Source organism: Lacerta agilis, chromosome 14, assembly GCF_009819535.1.
Source record: "Lacerta agilis isolate rLacAgi1 chromosome 14, rLacAgi1.pri, whole genome shotgun sequence".
Taxonomy (NCBI): Eukaryota; Metazoa; Chordata; class Lepidosauria; order Squamata; family Lacertidae; genus Lacerta; species Lacerta agilis.
Window position 1 is genome coordinate 22,369,015 of NC_046325.1, and position 21,463 is coordinate 22,390,477.

At 40.0% G+C, this 21,463-nt stretch overlaps 2 protein-coding genes across 2 annotated transcripts; both read left to right on the top strand.

Annotated features, from left to right (window-relative positions):
* The first annotated feature begins 3,812 nt into the window (after positions 1–3,812).
* Positions 3,813–4,769, top strand: LOC117057691 (olfactory receptor 14A16-like). Its single transcript, XM_033168531.1, has one exon. It carries the CDS (start codon positions 3,813–3,815, stop codon positions 4,767–4,769), a length of 957 nt encoding a protein of 318 aa, XP_033024422.1.
* Positions 4,770–19,330: 14,561 nt separating this feature from the next.
* LOC117057692 (olfactory receptor 14A16-like) lies at positions 19,331–20,320 on the top strand. The gene has a single exon (XM_033168532.1). It carries the CDS (start codon positions 19,331–19,333, stop codon positions 20,318–20,320), a length of 990 nt encoding a protein of 329 aa, XP_033024423.1.
* The last annotated feature ends 1,143 nt before the right edge of the window (positions 20,321–21,463 follow it).

Genomic DNA, 21,463 nt, shown 5'->3' on the forward strand with positions numbered 1-21,463 from the left:
TCCTGCTTTATCACTACCCGAAGGATTCTCAAAGCGGCTAACATTCTCCTTTCCGTTCCTCCTCCACAACAAACACTCTGTGAGGTGAGTGGGTCTGAGTCACCCAGCAGCCACAAGTGGAGGAGTGGAGACGCGAACCCGGTTCCCCAGATTACGAGTCTACTGCTCTTAACCACTACACCACACTGGCTCTCTTATACAGTGGTACCTCTGGTTATGTACTTAATTCGTTTCGGAGGTCCAGTCTTAACCTGAAACTGTTCTTAACCTGAAGCACCATTTTAGCTAATGGGACCTCCCGCTGCCGCTGCGCCGCAAGAGCACGATTTCTGTTCTTATCCTGAAGCAAAGTTCTTAACCTGAAGTGTTATTTCTGGGTTAGCGGAGTATGTAACCTGAAGTGTATGTAACCTGAAGCGTATGTAACCTGAAGCGTATGTAACCCGAGGTACCACTTTACTTTCTTGGTTATATTTAGTCTGGAAAAGAGGAGACTGAGAGGAGATATGATAGCCATTTTCAAATATCTAAAGGGCTGTCATATAGATGGAAGATGGAGGAAGCTTGTTCTCTTCTGCTCCAGAGGCTAGGATCCAAACCAATGGATTCAAGTTACAAGAAAGGAGATTCTGACTAAACATCAGAATGAATTTTCTAACACTAAGAGTGGTTTAACTGTGGAACAAGCTCCCTTAGGAGGTGGGGGAATCTCATTCCTTGGAAGTTTTAAAGTGGAGGTTAGATAGCCATCTGTCATGGATGTTTTAGTTGACATACATGGATTGCAGGGCCTTGGACAACATGGCCCTTAGCTTCCCTGCCATCTCTACAGTGATATTATGAATTAAATAATTAAGAGTGTTGAGTGCTTTGCAGAGTGCTTTACAAACAAGTGGAAGAAGGCCTCTGAACAATGCTGTAGTATCTCTGGAGGATATAGCTATAAAAGGCAATGCGGAACCCAAATTTGCAGATAAAGCACACAAACCCTGCCATGCCTGTACTCTAAGCCTTAACCTGAACATCAAGAAAAATGAGCATTAATTATAGATATTGTGAGGAATGAGGGTGTTGCTTTTTCACATAAACCACAAATGCAACAAGTCACACACACACACACACACACACACACACACACACACACAAAACCTAGCAACAAGAGCCCAATTAACAACCCAGCTTAGAGGCTTGATCCCCACTCCCGTCTATCTCTTAAATAATGGAATCACTGCTAGGTAACCAGCGTGAGAAACAAGAAGGAAAGGAGGGCAATTTTCAAATGTCAAACCCGGGCAGGATTTTCTGGGATGTGGGAGGAAGCTCCAGAAATCTTTGAAAACTCTCCATTGTGCTTGCAGCAAAATGAGATTCTTTAAAGAGAGAGTTCCAGCCTTTTAGCACTTCCTGAAATAACCATGACATGACTGAAACATATTGAGATTAAAATAAAATAAAAATCCATCAGCCAGTTCATTGCTTTCATAAGGTAAGCATTACACAGCAAGCATTCCTGGACTAGCAGTTTTTTCACCAGAGATGCAGAAAAAAGAATGCCCCCCCCCCCCGGATTGAAGATAGTCAGGGAAGGGTAGGGAAAGAAAATAGCACTACATGTTGGATGATAACTACTATATCCTATGATACTAGTGTTGCAAGAGTTGACACAGGGACAGAGCTGACATCTGCAGAGCCCATACCGTCTGGTCCCTTTGTCTACTCTACTGTATATCTCCCTGAAGTGGAGTTACTTCCAGGCATCCAGCTTGAAAAGCCTCTGCACTCCCAACTAACTCAACCAAAACTAAGGCTTCACAGCCACAAGACAAGCATATATGATCTCACTCTAAAACATCCATTAGTTAGTACCAGGGTTATCTTCAATACCAAGATGTTTTTTACAGGTCTTCCAGAATATCACATCATTTGGTTCTACATGCAATGAGCCTCTGAGAAATCCTATATTTTGTTAGGATACCTTAACTTTAATATGTCCTTTTTAATACACAAAAGCTCCATGCTGCTATAGCAGCTGTTTCCATGCAGGAACTCCAAGTTTAAACCTGGACAACAATAAAGAAATTAAAAATAATGATTGACATTGATCTTGCTCCAGTGAGTGGTCTTATGAGCGTAATCCTGCTAATTATCTATCTAAGTCTGTTTGGGAAACATTTAACAAAACAAAGGTCAAGAAAAAAGTCTCAGCAAACTTTTCAGATCAGGTGTGCAAGGCTCTTGGGAACATGTCTCCAAGAAAGCAAAGCAAACAAAAACATAAATTCCACCCCACAACCAAACACACACACACACACACTAACACAAAAACACCCTGTTTAGGGACACATCGACAAACACACAGAAGACCCCATTTCAAATAAACAATGAAAATGCTTCAGTAAACAGAGAAAGGCAAACATTTCATATATGCAAAAGCAAAAGGGAGAGATATTTCATCTACTGCATACAATATTTCCGAGGAAAGGTAAGTCAGCAGTTTCTTATTGGTTCATCCATCCATCTTTGTTTCAAAGTATCAATTTTCCCTCCTCATATTCTCTCATATCCAAAAGGTATATGTAAATATGAAAGTGGCTTATATTTGTGGTTAATGCACAATGAAACCTGCTGTATCTAAGAGACAATATAAGCACATTTTATGTTCCCATTTTCGAGCAAAATCATCATTCATGTGGCACCTGACAGATAACAAATTTATTATGGCATATCATTTTTTAGGGAAAGGATTGCAAACAGTGGGGTCAGTATAATATGAAATGCAGTAAGTGCAAATAATTAAATTTATATTATATTGGTGGCAATTCACAGAACAGTTTCTGATTAAAAGAAAAAACCGTCCTGAATTGGTAAATTGTTTAAGGCATACAGTATGTTAAAAGTCCACTGTTCTAATTCAGTCAACAAACCTCTTGCTGGAATGTAATACAGAGTTTTCATGTTATATTCAGCCTTTGAAGCCCATTTATTATTCTGTGCAGAGACTGGACTGTTTGTCCAATGTAGAATTCAGAAGGGTATGACCGGCATCTGATGGCATACAGGTATATTACTTTGGAAGCAGGGCCGGTGAATGAAGCCATGCTATTCTGGATAATACCATGGCAATGATACATATATAGTTCAACCATGCAAGATGTTTGTGTGTGGAGAAGTGATGCATTCACAGAGCGGGAAAAGGAGAGTATCACTTAATAGGGGGGAAAGTAATGCTTTATAAATAGTGCAGTGGGTTATGATTACGTTATGAATGCAACATGGTAGCTGAGGGATATATTTATTTTTTAATGTCAAAAAATGCCTGAAATTCTGTGTGATTGCTTCCAGTGGTCTCATTCTCTTTGAAAACACCTAGATACACGATGCTGGGAACTCTGGTTCAGAGCCTTGTCATTTGTTGGAAAATAGTGCTAAGGAGCAAGTCCTGCGCACTTTGGACCACATTCTTGATTTTCCGGAAAAGTCTTTTTCAGTTTTGTATAAAAATTGTGTTAGTGGAAGAAAGTATATTTTGGGGTAGGGAGCAGAGAGAGTGGCAGTCAAGAGTGAGGAAAGTATCATGTCAAGACTGCTTTTCTGAGTGATGGCAAGGAGACCAATTTTCCATTGTCAAACCCTGGCAGGATTTTCTGGGGTGTGGGTCCCTTTCGACCCCACAATTCTATTATTCTAATCAGCATGGTTTTATTTTCTCTGCACACAAGTATCAAAATAAATGGAGAATGACTTCTACTATTCTTATGGGTTTTATTCTCTCTCTCTCTTATAGGTAACACACCGTTGTTTTCACATACAGAATGGCTAATCTGACATCTACTTCTGGATTCCTGCTTCTGGAATTTTCTCCGGTCCGAGAGCTGCAGGTCTTACACTTCTTTCTGTTCCTAGCATTATACTTAATAATCATAATGGGGAATCTTCTGATCATTGTTGTGATAGCTCTTGACCATCGTCTGCATTTACCAATGTACTTCTTCCTAATGAACTTGGCCATTTCTGATATTGGCTCAGTTTCTGTCACTCTACCCAAATCAATGTTTAACTTACTCATGAACAGCACTCACATTTCCTATTTTGAATGTGTCTCACAAATTTTCTTCTTTTTAGTCTTTGAATGCTTTGATTTTGCTATCTTAATAATAATGGCACATGACCGGTATGTTGCCATTTGCAATCCGCTGCAATATGAACAAATCATGAATGAAGGAGCCTGTGTTCAGATGACCACTATTGCGTGGATTGTCGGTATTCTCTATTCTGTGTTACACACTGCTGGCACATTTTCAATGAACTTCTGTTCCAATAAGGTTGATCAATTCTTCTGTGAAATCCCCAAATTAATGAAATTGTCTTGCTCTGACTTATACCTAGTTGAAGTTGGATTGCTTGTATTTAGTTATATCATAGCATTGGGATGCTTCATCTTCATTATTAAAACTTATGTGTGGATCTTCACTACTGTCCTAAAAATCCCTTCCAAACAGGGACAGCATAAGGCCTTCTCCACTTGCCTGCCCCACCTCCTTGTTGTCTTTCTCTACGTGTTCTCTGGATTGTTTGTTTATGCAACACCACACAGTAATATCTCACCTGACCTGGATCTAGTCTTTGCTGTGATATATGCTATACTTCCTTCTTTATTAAATCCCTTCATCTATAGCTTGAGAAACAAAGAGATCCAGACTGCATTGCAGAAGCTATTGAATCTTAAACACTTGTATGGCACTGTTCCCAGATTTGTTCTGAAAAGGTGAAATGTTGTAGAGCCCTGTCTGGGAGGTGAGATCTCACATGGTGACGTAATTAGTGTCCCATCAGTAGATGATGTACACAGTGTGGGGACATGTGGGTGGGCTTGCTCCATGGTGGCTCCCCAATTTGGCATTCATGCAGTTTTCTTTCTGATTTCACTTTAAAACAAGGGTATTTTTTAGGGGGGGATTGCCATTGAATCCATGCTGAGCTGCTTGTTGTACTATTGTTTATGTGTTCTTGGTTTTAACTTGTGCGGATTGCATTCTGTTCTAGGTTCCTTGTTCTAAGTTTTGAAATAACTGGATATGATTAGGATATCCATATTTTTAATAAATAAAGAGTAATGTCCTTTTAAAAATTAGAATACACCTTTACCAGATTGTTAACCTTGCTTTTTAAAATAAATAAATAAATGTTGTTCTCTACCCATATTATTTTGGCAATGCTGCCTTGTATCCAGGACTCCCAACAGTTCCAGCCAGCAGGGCTTTTGGCTACATTTTTAAAGGATTACAGCTTGAAAATGAATGTGAATTTCCCTGAACATTTGCTGAATCTGAAATTTATACCATGAAATGTGAAAATTGCTTTGTTGAAACTGGGTTTGTTGTTGTTGTTATTATTTAGAAAAATACTCTTTAAATTTTAACTCCATCTTCTTCTTTGGCGATCGCTCGTAGCCGAGTAAGATTGTCTTCCATAAACACCGTTTTAACAATATGTCTGTAAGTGACAGTGGAGGCCAATTCTGGATCCACACGTCCTTCTACAGTGGGGACATTGGTTTCCGGGAGGGAGTTGATCACGGTGTGGATTTGCCAAGCGTGCCTTCCTCTTAGCACTTTTCTCCCTTGCTTGTATATAGCTGCCGAACTGCTTGTCCACCAGGTTTCTCTTACGCACAGCAACACAGGTCATGTGGGCGGGGAGGGGGGTTAAAGTGATTTTTAGGAAGTCATTAGTTTGCACCAGGCGTCCTATTGGGAAGACCCAGTTTTCTGAGTGCAATTGGGGCAGTACAGGATTCCTTTTGGTGTACCGACCTGCCCGTTGCACCAAGGATTCATTCCCCGAGCTGCTTCACGTCGTGGCTGATGTTTTCCTGGATACACCTACTTTGGTTGTCCTAGGGGATTTCAACATCAATGCCGACATGACTTTACAAGGGGCCACTAGGGACTTCGTACAAAGCATGGCCCCCATGGGGCTGTCCCTGAATAGGTTTGGCCCAACTCATAGCAGACATGCCTTAGACCTGGTGTTCACCTCCATGGATGTTGGTGATCTGACAATAAATAAAAGTGAAACAAAAGAAGTGCCATGGTCAGATCACTTCCTGGTGCAGCTGGACTTCTCCGCGACCCTTCCCCATTGCAGGGTGGTGGAACCGATTCCGATGGCCCGCCTCCGCTACATAATGGATCCAAATGGTTTCCAGAGAGTGGTAGGTTTGGTAGGGTGGTTTCCCCCGGAGCTGAAGGTGATGAAACAATCTCTGAGATAGCTAGAGCACCGGTGGTGGAAAACTCACTCTGAATTGGACCGGACATGGGTTAGAGCTCAACGTCAGGTCTACCAAGTAGTGATGGTGATGGCGAAAAGGATCTTCTTTGCCACCTCTATTGCATCTGCAAAAAACAGCAGCAGGAGATTCTTTCAGGTGGTTCACAATCTATCAGAACTACCTTCATCATCAGGGCCTGATAGGGACCCCAAGATCTCCTGCAATGCTTTTGCAAAGTTTTTTTTTTTTTTTTGCAGATAAAGTTGATCAGATTCGGAAGGAGGTAGACTCCACCGTGGGAGCAGGGCCGGGGCAGGAGAGTGCCAGAATCCTGTCTAGTCATGTTATATGGGATCAATTTCAATCTGTTACCTCCGAAAATGTGGACAGGCTGCTTGGACGAGTGAAACCAACTACCTGTCTTCTTGATCCTTGTCCATCCTTGCTGATAAAAGCAAACCAAGAAGGGCTGGATGGTGGACTCTATGGGGTGTTGAATGCATCCCTCTGTGAGGGAGCCTTCCCAGGCCCACTGAAAGAGCCGGTTGTGGAGAACTAGCCCAATGCCAGGTAGGGGTTAAATGTTCTGACAGTTAGAACCCTCAGGGGCGGGCTCAGCCTGGGTATAAAACACCCCTCCCAGTGGTCAGTAGAGGGAGTTAGAGTTAGAGTTAGAGTTGGAGTTGGAGTGAGAAGTGTGGAGAGTTAGAAGGTGGAGAGTTGAGCAGTGTGAGTCAGGAGTGAGAGCTGGGAGTTCAGAGTCTGAGGTGGAAGTTAGCAGAGAGGATAAACAGATTGTGAAACGTGTTGTTATTGGCATTTAGTTAACTGTTAGAGGTAATAGGCCGGTATCATTTAGAGGTAATAGGCCGGTATAGGACAACTGTTATAAGCTTATTGAACATCCTTTTATTTATCAGCAACCACAAGCTTTTGTACTCAATAAACAACTTTTTAGTTCACAATATCCTCGTCTGTGGTGAATGAAGTAAGCAGGATCCAGCTAGTAGTCTGGAGGGCTGCAGCTGGGGACCGTTTGTCGTTGGTGCAGCACTCATAGACCGTAAAACGTCCGGGGGTGGGCTGTACAGGGCGAAGGGCCCGCGACATTATTCATTAAACCGCTTCTTAAAAAAAAATCTTTAGACCTCGCCAAAATGGCCAACTATCACCCACTCTCAAATCTTCCATTCTTGGGCAAGGTGATTGAGTGGGTGGTTGCTGAACAACTCCAAGCACGCCTGGAGGATGCAGACCATTTGGATCCCTTCCAATCGGGATTCAGGCCTCACCATGGGACTGCAAACCCAGCCAGATGGGCAGGGCATAAGCAGACAGACAGACAGACAGACAGACAGACAGACAAATAAATAAATAAATGAATAAATGAATAAATAAATAAATAAATAAATAACTGCCTCATTCCTTTAGTCAGAACAACTGAATCTGTATCCACCACCCATGTGCCGGTTCATGACTAGGGGCTTCCAGATTTCATGATCCTGCCCCCGTTACCATTTGCCGATTGCGATGGGACTTTTGGGGTTTGGGTTGTCCTTTTGGAAGATTCCTGTGCGTGAATTTGTTTTATGTGTGTAGATCAGTTGCACGCTGACCAATGCACAGTCTTCACAATAGGGCTCTGTTCCGATGGCATGAAGTAGTCACGACAAACTAAGAGATTGCTATCTGCTACAGCCATTAGCATTCCTATCTGCTACAGCCATTGTAACATACCGCTTGTTATCATTCACCTGTTCTGTCACTGAGGACTTCTTGGATCATTCTTTGTCTAGCTCCTTCCCTTTGACCTTACCGCCTTGGGTGACCCTGCTGGGAGTACAAAATTCCTGATGGCTTCACTCACAAGGGTCACAGGAACATGCAAGCCCACTCACCACGACAAGGTGATGATCCAGCGAGTGGGTAAATTTTAACTATATACACACTGTAAACATGAAGATAGGACTTAACATATTTTCATATGGTGATACTATGCGGCTTAAGAGATAAAGATTTAATTTACCACAAATTTTAGTGAAACAACATTGTTAGTGAAACAATATATTCAGTAGCAAGGAACAGAACATTTGATTCATTCATTCCATTTCCCCTTGCCAATATACCTTTGAACTAATGAAGTCCATCTTTTTCCAGACATAAATAAAAAAATGCACAAGCTGGTTATTAGAAATAAGAAGCTACACAGCTATCCAAGTCAAATTATTTGTTTGTGTGTTTGTGTATAGATGGAAAGATTGATACAGACTAATATTGTTATCGGATTAAAGGATTTGCTTTGAATATTTGGTTCCCCCTTTTAAGCCCATTATGTTGTATCTCTATGAATGGACTCCATAAGAGAAGGCACTACAGTCCATTGAGTTGGCTTAAAAGAGATAGTGATTCATGTTTGCAGAAGGAGGCAGGAGGCTCCACATCTTCAGCTGGATGCCACATCATCCTACTGGTAGGAAAACCACAGGCCAGAATAGGCTCTTGCACAACCTTTTTATGATTGGCAGGCACCTTCCTGAAAGGGGATGGTAAGGGTCACGGCAAATCACCTCCAGGCCGATGTGCCTACAGTCCTGGGAAGCAGTGCTGGAGGAAGTTGCAAAGGTGCAAGGGGAGACGGAGGGAGCAGGAGAGTGACAAGCGGCAGCGGCGGGGGGGGTGTTGTTGTGGGAGCATAGGGCATACCAGCTCCTATTTTTATTTAAAACCAAACCAAAAACCAATGACATATGTTTTTTCTTATCTTATGTTACAGTATATTGATTGTGTGGCAATGTCTTGACCCCCCGTGGTAAAATAATGACACATGACACACTATATAAGGTTAATGGGCAGAAAAAGGCACAACTTTACTGGTTACAGATGATGAGCGGTATTGGCTTAGGCATTGGATCTAACTGACTATATCTGACTCCAGCCCATCCGCTGGGAGTCCGGGAAGTTTTAACCAGCAGTAGAGGGAGTCCTGCTGATGCACATCAACTAGGAGCTCCCCATGGGTTCACCGATAGGGGGCATGCCTTAGGCCCTAACCTCCCTAGGCTTTGGACAGGGCCACGTCCCCCTGAATCCTTTAACAGAATATCCTTCAATACGCAGGGCAGCTGATGGCGCTACCTCCCCTCTTCTCCTCTACAGAAATATTCCAATGCCTAACCGCCAAAACCAGGAATTGTGACAAATCGCTACGAGGTAGGCAAAAACCAACTGGTTGGTGGCAATTTGCCAAGTGGAAAAATTCTTACCAGGGCCCTCAATGGCGACCAACTGAAGTCCATAGCAAGGTCAAGGAAAAGAAAACCTTGAAGGGCAGGTGGGTGGGAAAACTGGAGTAGCTGGAAGCTGGGAACAGGAAGATTTCCCGTCTGCACCCTGCATTAATTGGGCAGACCACACACCCAGGGTAACCGGATTGCTCGGCCTGTCGAATGATGCAGCAGGGATTTCCCCTATTGCGCAGGGCCTGGGCACCCACCCTCCGCGCATGTGGGGAGGCCGTGACAACCCGCAACACCACATCCTCCTAAGGGCAGAAGTGGCTTTAGTAAACCAAACACAAAAGGCTAAGGTGGCACAATGCTTTTTCCTCTGCAAAGAGAAAACCAGTGCTATGTCACAAAAGCCACCCTGTAGATAGTTTTGTCATGCTCCTGAAAAGCAATAACATCAGTTAACCCTCAAGGAACTACCATCAAAGGAGTCACCTTGTGCTTATTGAAGTCTTTCAAGTGCTTGAATAAAATAAAAAGATTAGCGATCCTTTTCCATTTGGTGTTTCTTTTAATAATAATAATAATAATAATAATAATAATAATAATAATAATAATAATAATAATAATATTTATATAATTTATACCCCGCCCATCTGGCTGAGTTTCCCCAGCCACACTGGGTGGCTCCCAATCAAGAATTAAAAACAATACAGCATTAAAGTTCCAACTTTTAAAGTTGGAATTGGAAGATTAGACAGAAGATTCATGTTGTTCTCCCACAAAGCACTAGAAAATGCAATGCCAAACTTCCTTTTTAAGATCTAATATGGATAGGAATGGCTTCAGATTCATGATTACTGTGATAACACATGTGATTTTGTATCTCTAAGACTGTAGTTCATAGGAGAAGGAACTGCTGAAGTGGTCAAACCAAGTCTCTTTGTTAAGGTAATGGACCTAGCCAGCTTGCTAAGTTTCCTATCTACATGTCTTAGGTATCAAAAAGGAGAGTTATTTTGGGTTGGTTTTTTTTTGGAATATCATAGCCTATCTTTTTTGTATAATATTCAGTATTTCTGTGCAGAAATTCTTTTTTTTAAAAAAATTAAGGGTCTCTGAAGGGATTCCCAGCAAAAAAATTTTACATGTGTAAACGACACAAAGCAAACATAAAACATAAAAGTAAATTCATTCATTTGTTCATTTTACATGAATGATAAAAATTACATAAGTGTCCTAAAATAAATAAAAAAGAGCACTGTCATCCTGAGGTTATGTGTTTCAGGTTGTGTCACCAAAAAAACACATTTGTTGAGCCAGCCTCTCAGCAATGTTCTATTCTCTCTGGTGGGAACAGCTGTAAAAGGCAAGATGGAACAACTATTTGCAGGTATAGTACTTGCACTTTAAGCCTTAACCTGAACATCAAGGGATCAAAATAGAATTAATTATAGGCATCAACATTCCTATTGCCTTATTTGTGGTAATCATCTATTTAGGTTGGTTAACTGCGAAGGGAAAAAATTCAACACACTTTTCTGATCAGGCACGCTGGGCTCTTGGGAGCATGTCTCAAAGAAGCCAAAGAAAACAGAACTATAAATTCCTTCCCACAGCAGAAAAACCTCAGTGTTGGTAGATACACACAGAGAGCTAGGTTCCAAAGAAAGAATTAAGAAAGATCAAAGAAATGGTTGAACTACATGCCTTTTCTGCCCATTGAAACATTGTTGAGACAAGATGAAGTTCATTCTACATCATGCAACATAATACTTGAAAGTTTTCTTTCTAAGCTACTGGAGTCTCTCCTTTGAAAACGGCTGTATTTGAGCTGATAGGAGATTTCTGCCTGGAAGTGGTGGTGGTTATTTCAATAATGTAAGTGAGTACATCCATTTTCAACCATTTAATAGTAAAATTCTATGCTCAAAGTTTGTCTCATTAAATTTAGTGGGAAATACTCCCAGATATGTGTTCAGACTATTGCAACCAGTATTACTAAATATACATGTTTGTTATTAAGAAAATCAGTTGTAACAATTCAATCCATAAGTAATAACACTATACCTCTTGATGAATTGCAATTTAGTAGTTTCAAGGTGCAATCACCTTTTTGCAGTCCCCCCACCATGCAAGCATATCAAGCTCCAAAAAATACTCTGAGTCCAGTCCCATGAATTTCTAAGGGTGCTGGAATTACCAAGAGGGGCCCCTCTGCCAATCTTAACACAAGACAGAGTCTGTAGGGAAGGAGGCTGTGAGAGACGAAAGGTCCCTTCCTTTTGTCTTATCACTTCGTCCTCACAATTATTAAAAGAACTAACAGGGATTGCTGATTTACATCTAACCTCCCACTTATCCCTCTAGCCTTTCTGTAAACCCTCTAACACTCACGTTTTTTTAAAAAATAAATAAAAATAAAAATAAAAGAGAGATCCTTTCCAGCACCAAAGGGGCCAGGTACCCTTTTCTTTTTTTCCCTTTTTTAAAAAGATATTTTATTATTTTCACATTGAACAACAATAACACGATACATACACAAATAAACAATAAAAAAGAAAAACATAATAAACATTTTAAACAAAAACAACAAAGAATAAAAGAAAACTTACCTACATAAACAAGAACAATAAACTATCCTTATTCAATTCTAGTTTCTATCTTCTTCAAAGGGGGGACTTCCCCCGCTCCCTCAGCTGCGTTCAATATCAATATACTTTAGTAACTTTGTATCTTTTTTCTTAACATTAACCATTCTTCTTAATAGTCTTTAGGACATAAATTATTCAAATATAATTCATTACTTAAACAACCTATCCTAAAACATTCTTAAACATTTAAATCATTCATAACAATACTTCTTGTATACAATTTTATCTAACATCAACTAGCTAAAGCCGATTCACCAAGCTGATTCTGCTCAAATGTCCAATTTTACACGATTTTTAAAATAGTCCTTAAATTTCTTCCAGTCCTGTTGCACCTTCTCCTCCCTCTGGTCTTGGAGTCTCGCGGTCAGTTCAGCGAGTTCCATATAGTCCATTAGCTTCATCTGCCATTCTTCCACTGTCGGGATCTCTTCGCCTTTCCAGTTTCTTGCAAGTAAGATTCTAGCAGCTGTTGTGGCATACATAAAAAACACTCTATCCTGACTGGGTATCTCATGATTGGTCATGCTCAAAAGACAGGCCTCTGGTTTCTTACTAAAGGTAATTTTCATTACCTTCTTGAGTTCATTGTAAATCATCTCCCAGAAAGCCTTAACCTTTGGACATGTCCACCACATATGATAAAAGGTACCTTCCACACTTTTACATTTCCAACACATATTACTTGTAGCATGATATATCTTAGCTAACTTCACTGGTGTCAAATACCATCTATATATCATTTTCATAATATTTTCTCTTAATACATTACAAGCAGTGAATTTGATACCTTCCTTCCACAACCTCTCCCAGTCATCCATCATAATATTATGTCCCACATCTTTTGCCCAATCTATCATTACAGATTTAACCAGTTCATCTTTCGTATGCCACTCTAGCAACAAATTATACATCCTGGAAAGGTTTTTAGAGTTCGGTTCAATTAGCTCTGTTTCCAGCTTTGATTTTTCTATTTGAAAACCAATCTTTTTGTCTAATCTAAAAATTTCATAAATTTGACGATACTGTAGCCAGTCGGTGACTTTTTCTATTTGATCATAACTTTTCAACTTAAACGTCTCACCTTCTTGCTGCAATATATCTACGTATCTTGGCCATTTTGCAGGCATATTGGGTCTTTTATAGGCCTTAGCCTCTACAGGTGAGATCCATCTAGGGGTCTTTCTTTCCAATAGATCTTTGTATCTCATTCAAACCTGAAAAAGGGCTTTTCTAACTATATGATTCTTAAAACCTTTATGGGCCTTTACCTTGTCATACCAAAGATATGCATGCCAACCAAACACATTGTCAAATCCTTCCAAGTCCAACACATCAGTATTGTCTAATTTAAACCAATCCTTCAACCAGCAAAAGGCAGCTGCCTCAAAATAAATCCATAAATCTGGCAGGGCGAAGCCTCCTCTTTCCTTAGAATCTGTTAGTATCTTGAATTTAATTCTAGGCTTCTTCCCCTGCCAGATAAACTTCGTTAAATCCTTTTGCCATGTCTTAAAACAGTCTAATTTGTCCAAAATCGGAATCACTTGGAATAAAAATAGCATCCTTGGTAATACATTCATTTTAACAGCAGCTATTCTGCCCATCAATGAGAGTTTCAACCTTGTCCATGTTTCTAAATCTCTTTTTATCTCGGCCCATATTTTTTCAAAATTGTCCTTGAACAGGTTTAAATTTTTTGCAGTCAGATTAACTCCTAGATATTTTACTTTTTTTAACGAAGCTTAGGCCGGTATAGTCCTGTAACTTCTGTATCTGCACAGGGTTCATATTTTTAGTCAGTACTTTGGTCTTCACCTTATTTAATTTTAAGCCGGCTACACGTCCAAAAAATTCAATTATTTCTAAAGCTTTGGGGACACTGCTTTCAGGTTCTTGTAGGGATAACATCAAATCATCTGCATAGGCTCGTAATTTATATTCCTTCTCACCCACCTTTATTCCTTTAATCTGTTTCTCCGCTCGTATCATATTTAGAAGGACTTCCAGGACCGTAATAAACAACAAAGGGGAGATAGGGCACCCTTGTCTTGTTCCTTTCTCAACTCTAATTTCTTCCGATATCACACTATTAATTATAATTTTTGCTTTTTGCTCTGTATAAATGGCATTAATGCCATTCAAGAATCGTTGTCCAACTGCCATCTTTTCTAAGTTTTTCTTCATGAAAGTCCAAGATATATTGTCAAAGGCTTTTTCTGCATCAATAAACATTAATGCTGAATCTGTATTTATGTTTTTTTTCCCAGTTTTTCTAAAATATCCACAATAATTCTCGTGTTGTTACTTATTTGTCTTCCTGGTAAAAAACCTGTTTGATCCTTATGAATATAATCCTTCAGCACTCTTCTTAATCTCATAGCCATGACATTCGCAAATATTTTGTAATCCACGTTCAGTAATGAAATCGGACGGTAATTTTTCATCAAAGTCTTGTCTGAATCTGGTTTCAAAATCAGTGTGATATAGGCCTCCTTCCATGTCTCCGGTGCCCTACCTCCTTCTAATACATCATTGCAAACATCTTTCAAGGGCTGCAATAGCCAATCTTTTAACAATTTATAATACTTTGCAGTTAGTCCATCTGGTCCTGGTGCCTTCCCTATCTGCATATTGTTAATTGCATCTTCTATCTCTTGTGTAGTGATCGGGTGGTTGAGCATGTTTGTTTTATCTTCTGGGACTTTATGTAATCCATATTTTTCCAGAAACTGGTCTATTTCCAATTCTTCAATTTCCTCTTCCTTATACAATTGTTTATAATATATTTGAAAACACCATCTAATTTCCTCTGGGTTCTCCACAGTCCTTCCATTAATTACTAAGTTATTGATGATATTTGCTTTTTGTCTTTTTTTCAGCTGCCAAGCTAATAGCTTCCCACATTTATTTGCTGATTCAAAAGTTCTTTGTTTCATCAGTTTTATCTTCCATTCTAAGTCCTGATTCAAAATTTTTGCATATTGGGACTGCAAGTATTTAATTTCTTTCTGTATTTTTTTGATTTTTGGGGTGTCCTCTTAATTCTTTTTCTTTCCCTTTAATTAATTTCAACAAACGTTCCATTTCTACATTTTGCTGCTTCTTCTTTTTTGCTTTTTCACTAATGAGGAACCCTCTCATCACCGCTTTACTTGCGTCCCATACTGTTCTCTTTCCCACCTCGGTATTCAAATTAATTGAAAAATATTCCTTCATCTTTTTTGCAGCTCTTTCTATCAGCTTGGAATCTCTCATCAATGCATCATCCATTCTCCATCTGAAGGAGCCCTTGGAAATTACCTTTAAATTCAATTGTACAGGATTATGGTCCGAATAAGTCTTAGGACCAATTTATGCTTTCTGTATTTTTGGTGTCAATTCATTTGAAATCCAGATGTAATCTAATCTCGACCATGACTTCAGAGGTTCTGAAAAATAAGTTGCCTCTGTTTCAGTTGGATTTCTCAATCTCCAGGCATCCACCAAATTCAAATTATCAACCATTTCAAAAAACGTTTTTGGCAGTTTCCCATCATTTGTGATTTTTGTTCTTTGAGATCTGTCCATTAATGTGGAAACTGCTCCATTAAAGTCTCCGAGGCATACTATCTTGTACTCCAAATAATCCAATAGCAAGTCATGAATCTTTTTATAAAAATTTGACTTTCCTTCATTTGGTGCATAAAGTCCCAGAATCAGAATTTTTTCGCCTTGCACTTTCATTTCAATAGCAATATATCTCCCTTCTTCATCTTTAAATAACTGTCTTGGGCTGTATTTTTCCTTTGCATAAATTACCACTCCTCTCTTCTTGACTTTATCCGATGAAATAAATTCCTGGCCTAACTTTTTGTTTTGTAAAATCCTTCTATATTGCCGAACTACATGAGTCTCCTGTAAACATACAATGTCCAAATTCTTCTTTTCCAAACTATGAAAAACTCTGTGTCTCTTTGGTCTCTGGTTCAGTCCCCGAACATTCCATGTCATCAATTTCAGGGCCATCTTCTAATCTACTCCTCCAGATGCCTCTGCTTTCTTGTCTTTTTCTGGATCTTTTGGATCTTCTGGCCTCGGTGTCCCTGGCAATGGCAAAAATCCTGGAAGTTGAAAAAGAAAAGCTGGATCTAATGCTGTACCTTTGAAATCTTCCAGATGCTTATCCAAAAAAATTTGTTTCTCAGCCGGGGATCTTATCCTTATCGTCTTTTCTTTGAATGTGAATGCAAGGCCCTCTGGGAATTCCCAACTGTAAGGAATCTTCCTCGCTCTTAATTCCGATGCCAAATCGTTGTAGCATACTCTTTTGTCAAGGAAATATTTGGGGACGTCTTTAAAAATTATCACTTTCTTCTGCTGTACCACCAGGTTATTCTTATAATGGAAATCCAAAATATAGTCTCTTTGGTATCTGTTATGTAGCACAATCAAACAGTCATTGACTACTTTAGTACTTTTCTTTCCTCTGGATCCAAATCTGAAGGCCTTCACTATGAGTGCTGAGACGTCGTTCTCCTCCAAGTTCCAGAACGTTGCAAATTCGTTAACTATGAAAGCTTTCAAACTATCTTTTTCCAATTCTGGAAGTCCTCTTAGACGGAGGTTCCCCTCCCTCTCTCGGAGTTGAAGAAAGGCGAGAGATTCTTCCACGTTCTTCTGCTGTGCTCCAATTTTTTCAATCTTATCCAAATCAATATTCTCCAATTTCGTCTCCACCGATTTTATTTTCTCCTTTACTTCTTTAAATTCCTCTGTTTCCTTTTTTAAAACTGTCACCTCCTTCCCAATTCTGTCAATTTCTTCTCTATTTTTCTTGACTCCTTCCTCAATTGCACCAATAGATTTTTCAAGTCTACGAGTGGAGTCTTTGATTTCAGCTTGCAGTTTTTCTGTTGCTGAGTTTACAGTTGTATTTACAGAAATCTGAGTTTGCTTCACATCTTCTCCTACTTTTCTCAGCCCTTCTGACACCTCTGCAATACTAGCAGTTAATTTCTCAATAGCAGCTGCCATCTGTTCTTGTGTAATTGTAGATATTGAAGCTTTTCGTTGTGTTTTTGCTCTAGTACTATCTTGCATTTCCAAAACACTCTGCAGCTGGTATTTCAAGGTCACCTCTGTTGATGTAATTGTCTCAGACATTCACAGGGAAAGACCAACAGTCCCAAAAGTCAACACCAGGTGGCTAGCATGCTAATTCCGAGAACAAAGGAACAACAGAGCCAGGAGTCCCAAACAGTTCCAGCCAACCATCCAAAGTTTAGGCTTAAATTCCAAGTTTTTAAAAGTTTTAAAGTTCATCAAAAGTCAAGAAGAGTTAGTCCTTAAAGCAGTCCAAGGCAGTACTTTACTATTCCTCTTGCAATGTAACCACCAAGTCCAAAATAAAGACTGCAGCCAGCTACAAAAAGTTAAAATGTCTCCGCTGGTAAACAGTTGCAAAACAAATGGCAACAAAATAACGCAGCCCGCTACCGACCCGGGATCCTATTCCAGAGGGCGAGCGGTGTCTTCTTTTGCCATAGTCCTTAGTTTTAAGTCTTTTAAACCAGTTTAAACAACTTTTAAAGCACTTTTAAAAAGTTCAGCAAAACTAGCAAACTTTTTCCGCTATTCGCGGCTTAGCTCCTTTACCGTTACCTTGCTCTATAAAGCAGTCCAAAGAGAACGGCCTTCCTTTTTACGTTCTCTCTGCAAGTCCAAATCTTTTCTTTTAAATCCAAAGTCAATTAAGGTTTCTACTCACAGAGCTTCTTTTGCATAATCCAATTAAGAAGTGCTGAGCGCTCGGATCTGCCGGAATCACTGCTTTGTTCCTCAGGGGCAGACGTCTCTTTAGCTCCGTGCCGGAGCCTCGCTCGCCCGATTTTCCCCCTTACGAGGGTCAAACGGGAGCGGGGACGGCACGTCTGGAGCCCACAAGACACAGGTCCACGAGACGCTCTTCCCGTGGCTTTAAGGGGCCCGTAGCGCAGGTACGGAAACCCCAAAACCCCCGGGGAACCGGAGCTCTTCAGCTCCCATCCGACATGGCCGGCGCTAAACCGGAAGTCGGGGCCAGGTACCCTTTTCAACTCTAGGCTATATATGAGACTATCCCTTGTGTCCACAGTATAAGGGGTTCAGCCACTAGAAATCCCTTACTGTAAAAGCTCACCTCTTCCCTGAGGTAACTTTGTGACACCCTGGGTCTGTCTGCCTATTTCACCCTCTCAGTGCACCTCGAAGACACACACTAACCGTTCCCCTCCTGAAGGAAGTTTTGTCTTTTTAATGAGTGTTCACACAAAAGAGTTTCATGTACCTTTGCTGGAAAATAACACAGACGACTTTCTTATTGGCACCTTAATGATGGAAATTTAATTGCTTAAGATCGTAATGGTTGCATTAAGGTTTCTCGTGTACAAGCTTAGATTCAGTGGTAATATCTTTGTTAATCATATAATAGATAACCTTACGAATACCTAACCTAAATTCCTCTCACAGACCTTCTTTTCAACCACCCCACATTCCCGCTCCCAAGCACCCTCTCAACTGACAAACGATTGCCCATTCTCTTTAACCATTCAGCCGCTCTGCCCCTCATGGAATGTTCAGTTCCCTTCAACCTGGAGTCTGAGTTAACCCTTGATGGGTCGGGTTGAAAAGGATAGAACAAACAGTGCAAAAACATCACAGAGGCAATCTCAGATATTAGGAGAACTATTCACTTAGCATTCTAAATAGTAATATGAGTAGTGTAATTGTGCCCAGAAACTAATTTGTAAACCAATGCACGTGGTTTATGAGTTCAAAATTTAAGCCTGGTCAATAATAAGACTGTTGCATTTGGAAGCAGCTGGAATTTCTGAAGTATCTACATATTCTTCCTGAGACTACATTAGTTATACAGAAATTTTCTCCTGTGTCCCAAAGCTTTTCATCCATTCAAATGCATTTCTGACATCCGCTTCCTTGTACTATGAGGTAAATGTTGAAGGGGCAACAGGATTAACATAGTCCTCCCTACACGAAGCACACATTTCATGATGGATTGCAGTACTGCCCATAATATTAATAAATATGAATTTAAATTGTCTGCATACAAGCATTGAATAAAACGGAGAATCAGTTCTGCTATTTGATGGGATATTCTCTCCCCCACAGGTAGCACACAGTCTTGTACGACATACAAAATGCATAATCTGACTTCCACATCTGGATTTCTACTTCAAGAATTTTCTCAGGTCCGAGAACTACAGATACTACATTTCTTTGTGTTCCTAGGACTATACTTGATAACGGTAATTGGGAATCTTTTGATCATCTTTGTAGTAGCCCTTGACCATTACCTGCATACACCAATGTACTTCTTCCTCATGAACTTGGCCGTTTCTGATATTGGAATGGTTACTGTCATTCAACCCAATTCTATGTTTAATTCAATTATTAACAACAGGCACATTTCTTATGCTGCATGTGTCACTCAAGTTTTCTTCTTTTTCCTTTTTGGGTGCTCTGATTTTACCGTGTTAACCATAATGGCACATGACAGGTATGTTGCCATCTGTAATCCACTGCAATATGAAGTAATTATGAACAAAGGGGCCTGCATTCAGATGATAACCATGGCATGGATCACCAGTATTCTCTATGCTGTGCTGCACACTGCAGGCACATTTTCAGTTACCTTCTGCTCCAATCGTGTTGATCAGTTCTTCTGTGAAATTCCTAAACTACTAAAATTGTCTTGCTCTGACTTATACCTAGTTGAAGTTGGACTTCTTGTATTTAGCTCTATTTCTGTTTTTGGATGCTTTGTCTTCATCATTGTAACTTATGTGTGGATCATGACTGCAGTCCTCAAAATGCATTCTGAACAGGGACGGAAAAAGGCCCTCTCCACCTGCCTTCCCCACCTCATGGTTGTCTTTGTGCTTGTGTCCACTGCATTCCTTGCCTACATCAAACCACCTAGTAATAGCTCATCTGGCCTGGATCTAGTCTTTTCTGTGACATACACTATTCTTCCACCTATGCTGAACCCATTCATCTATACCATGAGAAACAAAGAGATCCAGGCTGCATTGAGGAAACAACTGAATCTTAAGCAGTTTCCTGACACTGTTCCCAGATTTATTCTGAAATGTTTGGGATTTCCTTTTATAGCCCTTCCTAGGAGGTGAGATCTGTTGAGGTTGCCCTTCTTAGGGAGCAATTCAATATGCAAAAACAGAAATGAAAAATATGCAGCAGAATCATTTGGTAGACACATTTGCTGTTGCCCCGTACCCCATAGATATTATTTTGTTGAGTTTTGAAAAATTAAACCATTATTACCATTCATAGTAGTGTCACCTAGGGTAATTTTGCTATTGCAGCAATCCCTACCCTGAACATTCCATATCTTGTTGGCATCCAACTACTATCAGCTAGGACCACTTATCATCCTTTTTTTGGGTTGAAGGGAGATGGAGTCCAACAAAATATCAAATGGCATTGGTTCCTCATTCACAAGAGTACTGGAGCACTACTTAAATCACTTGGTTTTCTGTTGTCATCTAAAAGAAATGCATGGTATTAAAGTAAAAGCTTTTATTTTTCCCTGGGTTGTTTTTTGTGTTGTTATTGGGTAAACCAAATTGAAAGGTATCATATGTTTCACCATACGGAGAGGAGTTATAGCTCAAAACATCTGGAAGATTCCAGGTTGGTGATGGAAGGGCAGGGGCAATAATATTTTCATACTTTCAACAGCAAACCAATGCTGTGATGCAAAAACAACCCAGGACATTTTTGGCCTTCTTCTGAGAAGTAATCACATAAGCCAACCTTGATGTAGGCACCCTTTTACATTTTTTATTTCTTATCAATCACTTGTTGTTTCTGTACTTTATAAAATAAAAGTTGCTGTGTCAAAACCGGAAAGCACAAGGCCACCTATGCCTCTTTGATTGCAATTCTTCCACATTTCCACTACAACTACTTACACTAGAGGTCAAAATTTTGGACACTTGTGTATACGAAAAGACAGCAGTGGAAGCTGGCAACAAGAGTCCAATTAACCACCCTTCACTTAAAGGACAGTTCCCCAATCCCATTCATCTCTTATATAAGGGTGTCACTGTCAGGCAACCAGTATAAGAAGTCTAAACTCTCCCAACCAACTCATCCAAAACTAAGACTTCAAAGCAACCAGATAAGGATATATGATCTCATTCTACAACTTCAATTATCTGAAGAATATCTTGGTATCTAAAGAAGTATGCATGCACACGAAAGCTCATACCAAGAACAAACTTAGTTGGTCTCTAAAGTGCTACTGGAAG

Coding starts and splice junctions, on each gene's coding strand:
- LOC117057691 (XM_033168531.1), top strand. CDS start 3,813: ATGGCTAATCTGACATCTACTTCTGGATTCCTGCTTCTGGAATTTTCT.
- LOC117057692 (XM_033168532.1), top strand. CDS start 19,331: ATGCATAATCTGACTTCCACATCTGGATTTCTACTTCAAGAATTTTCT.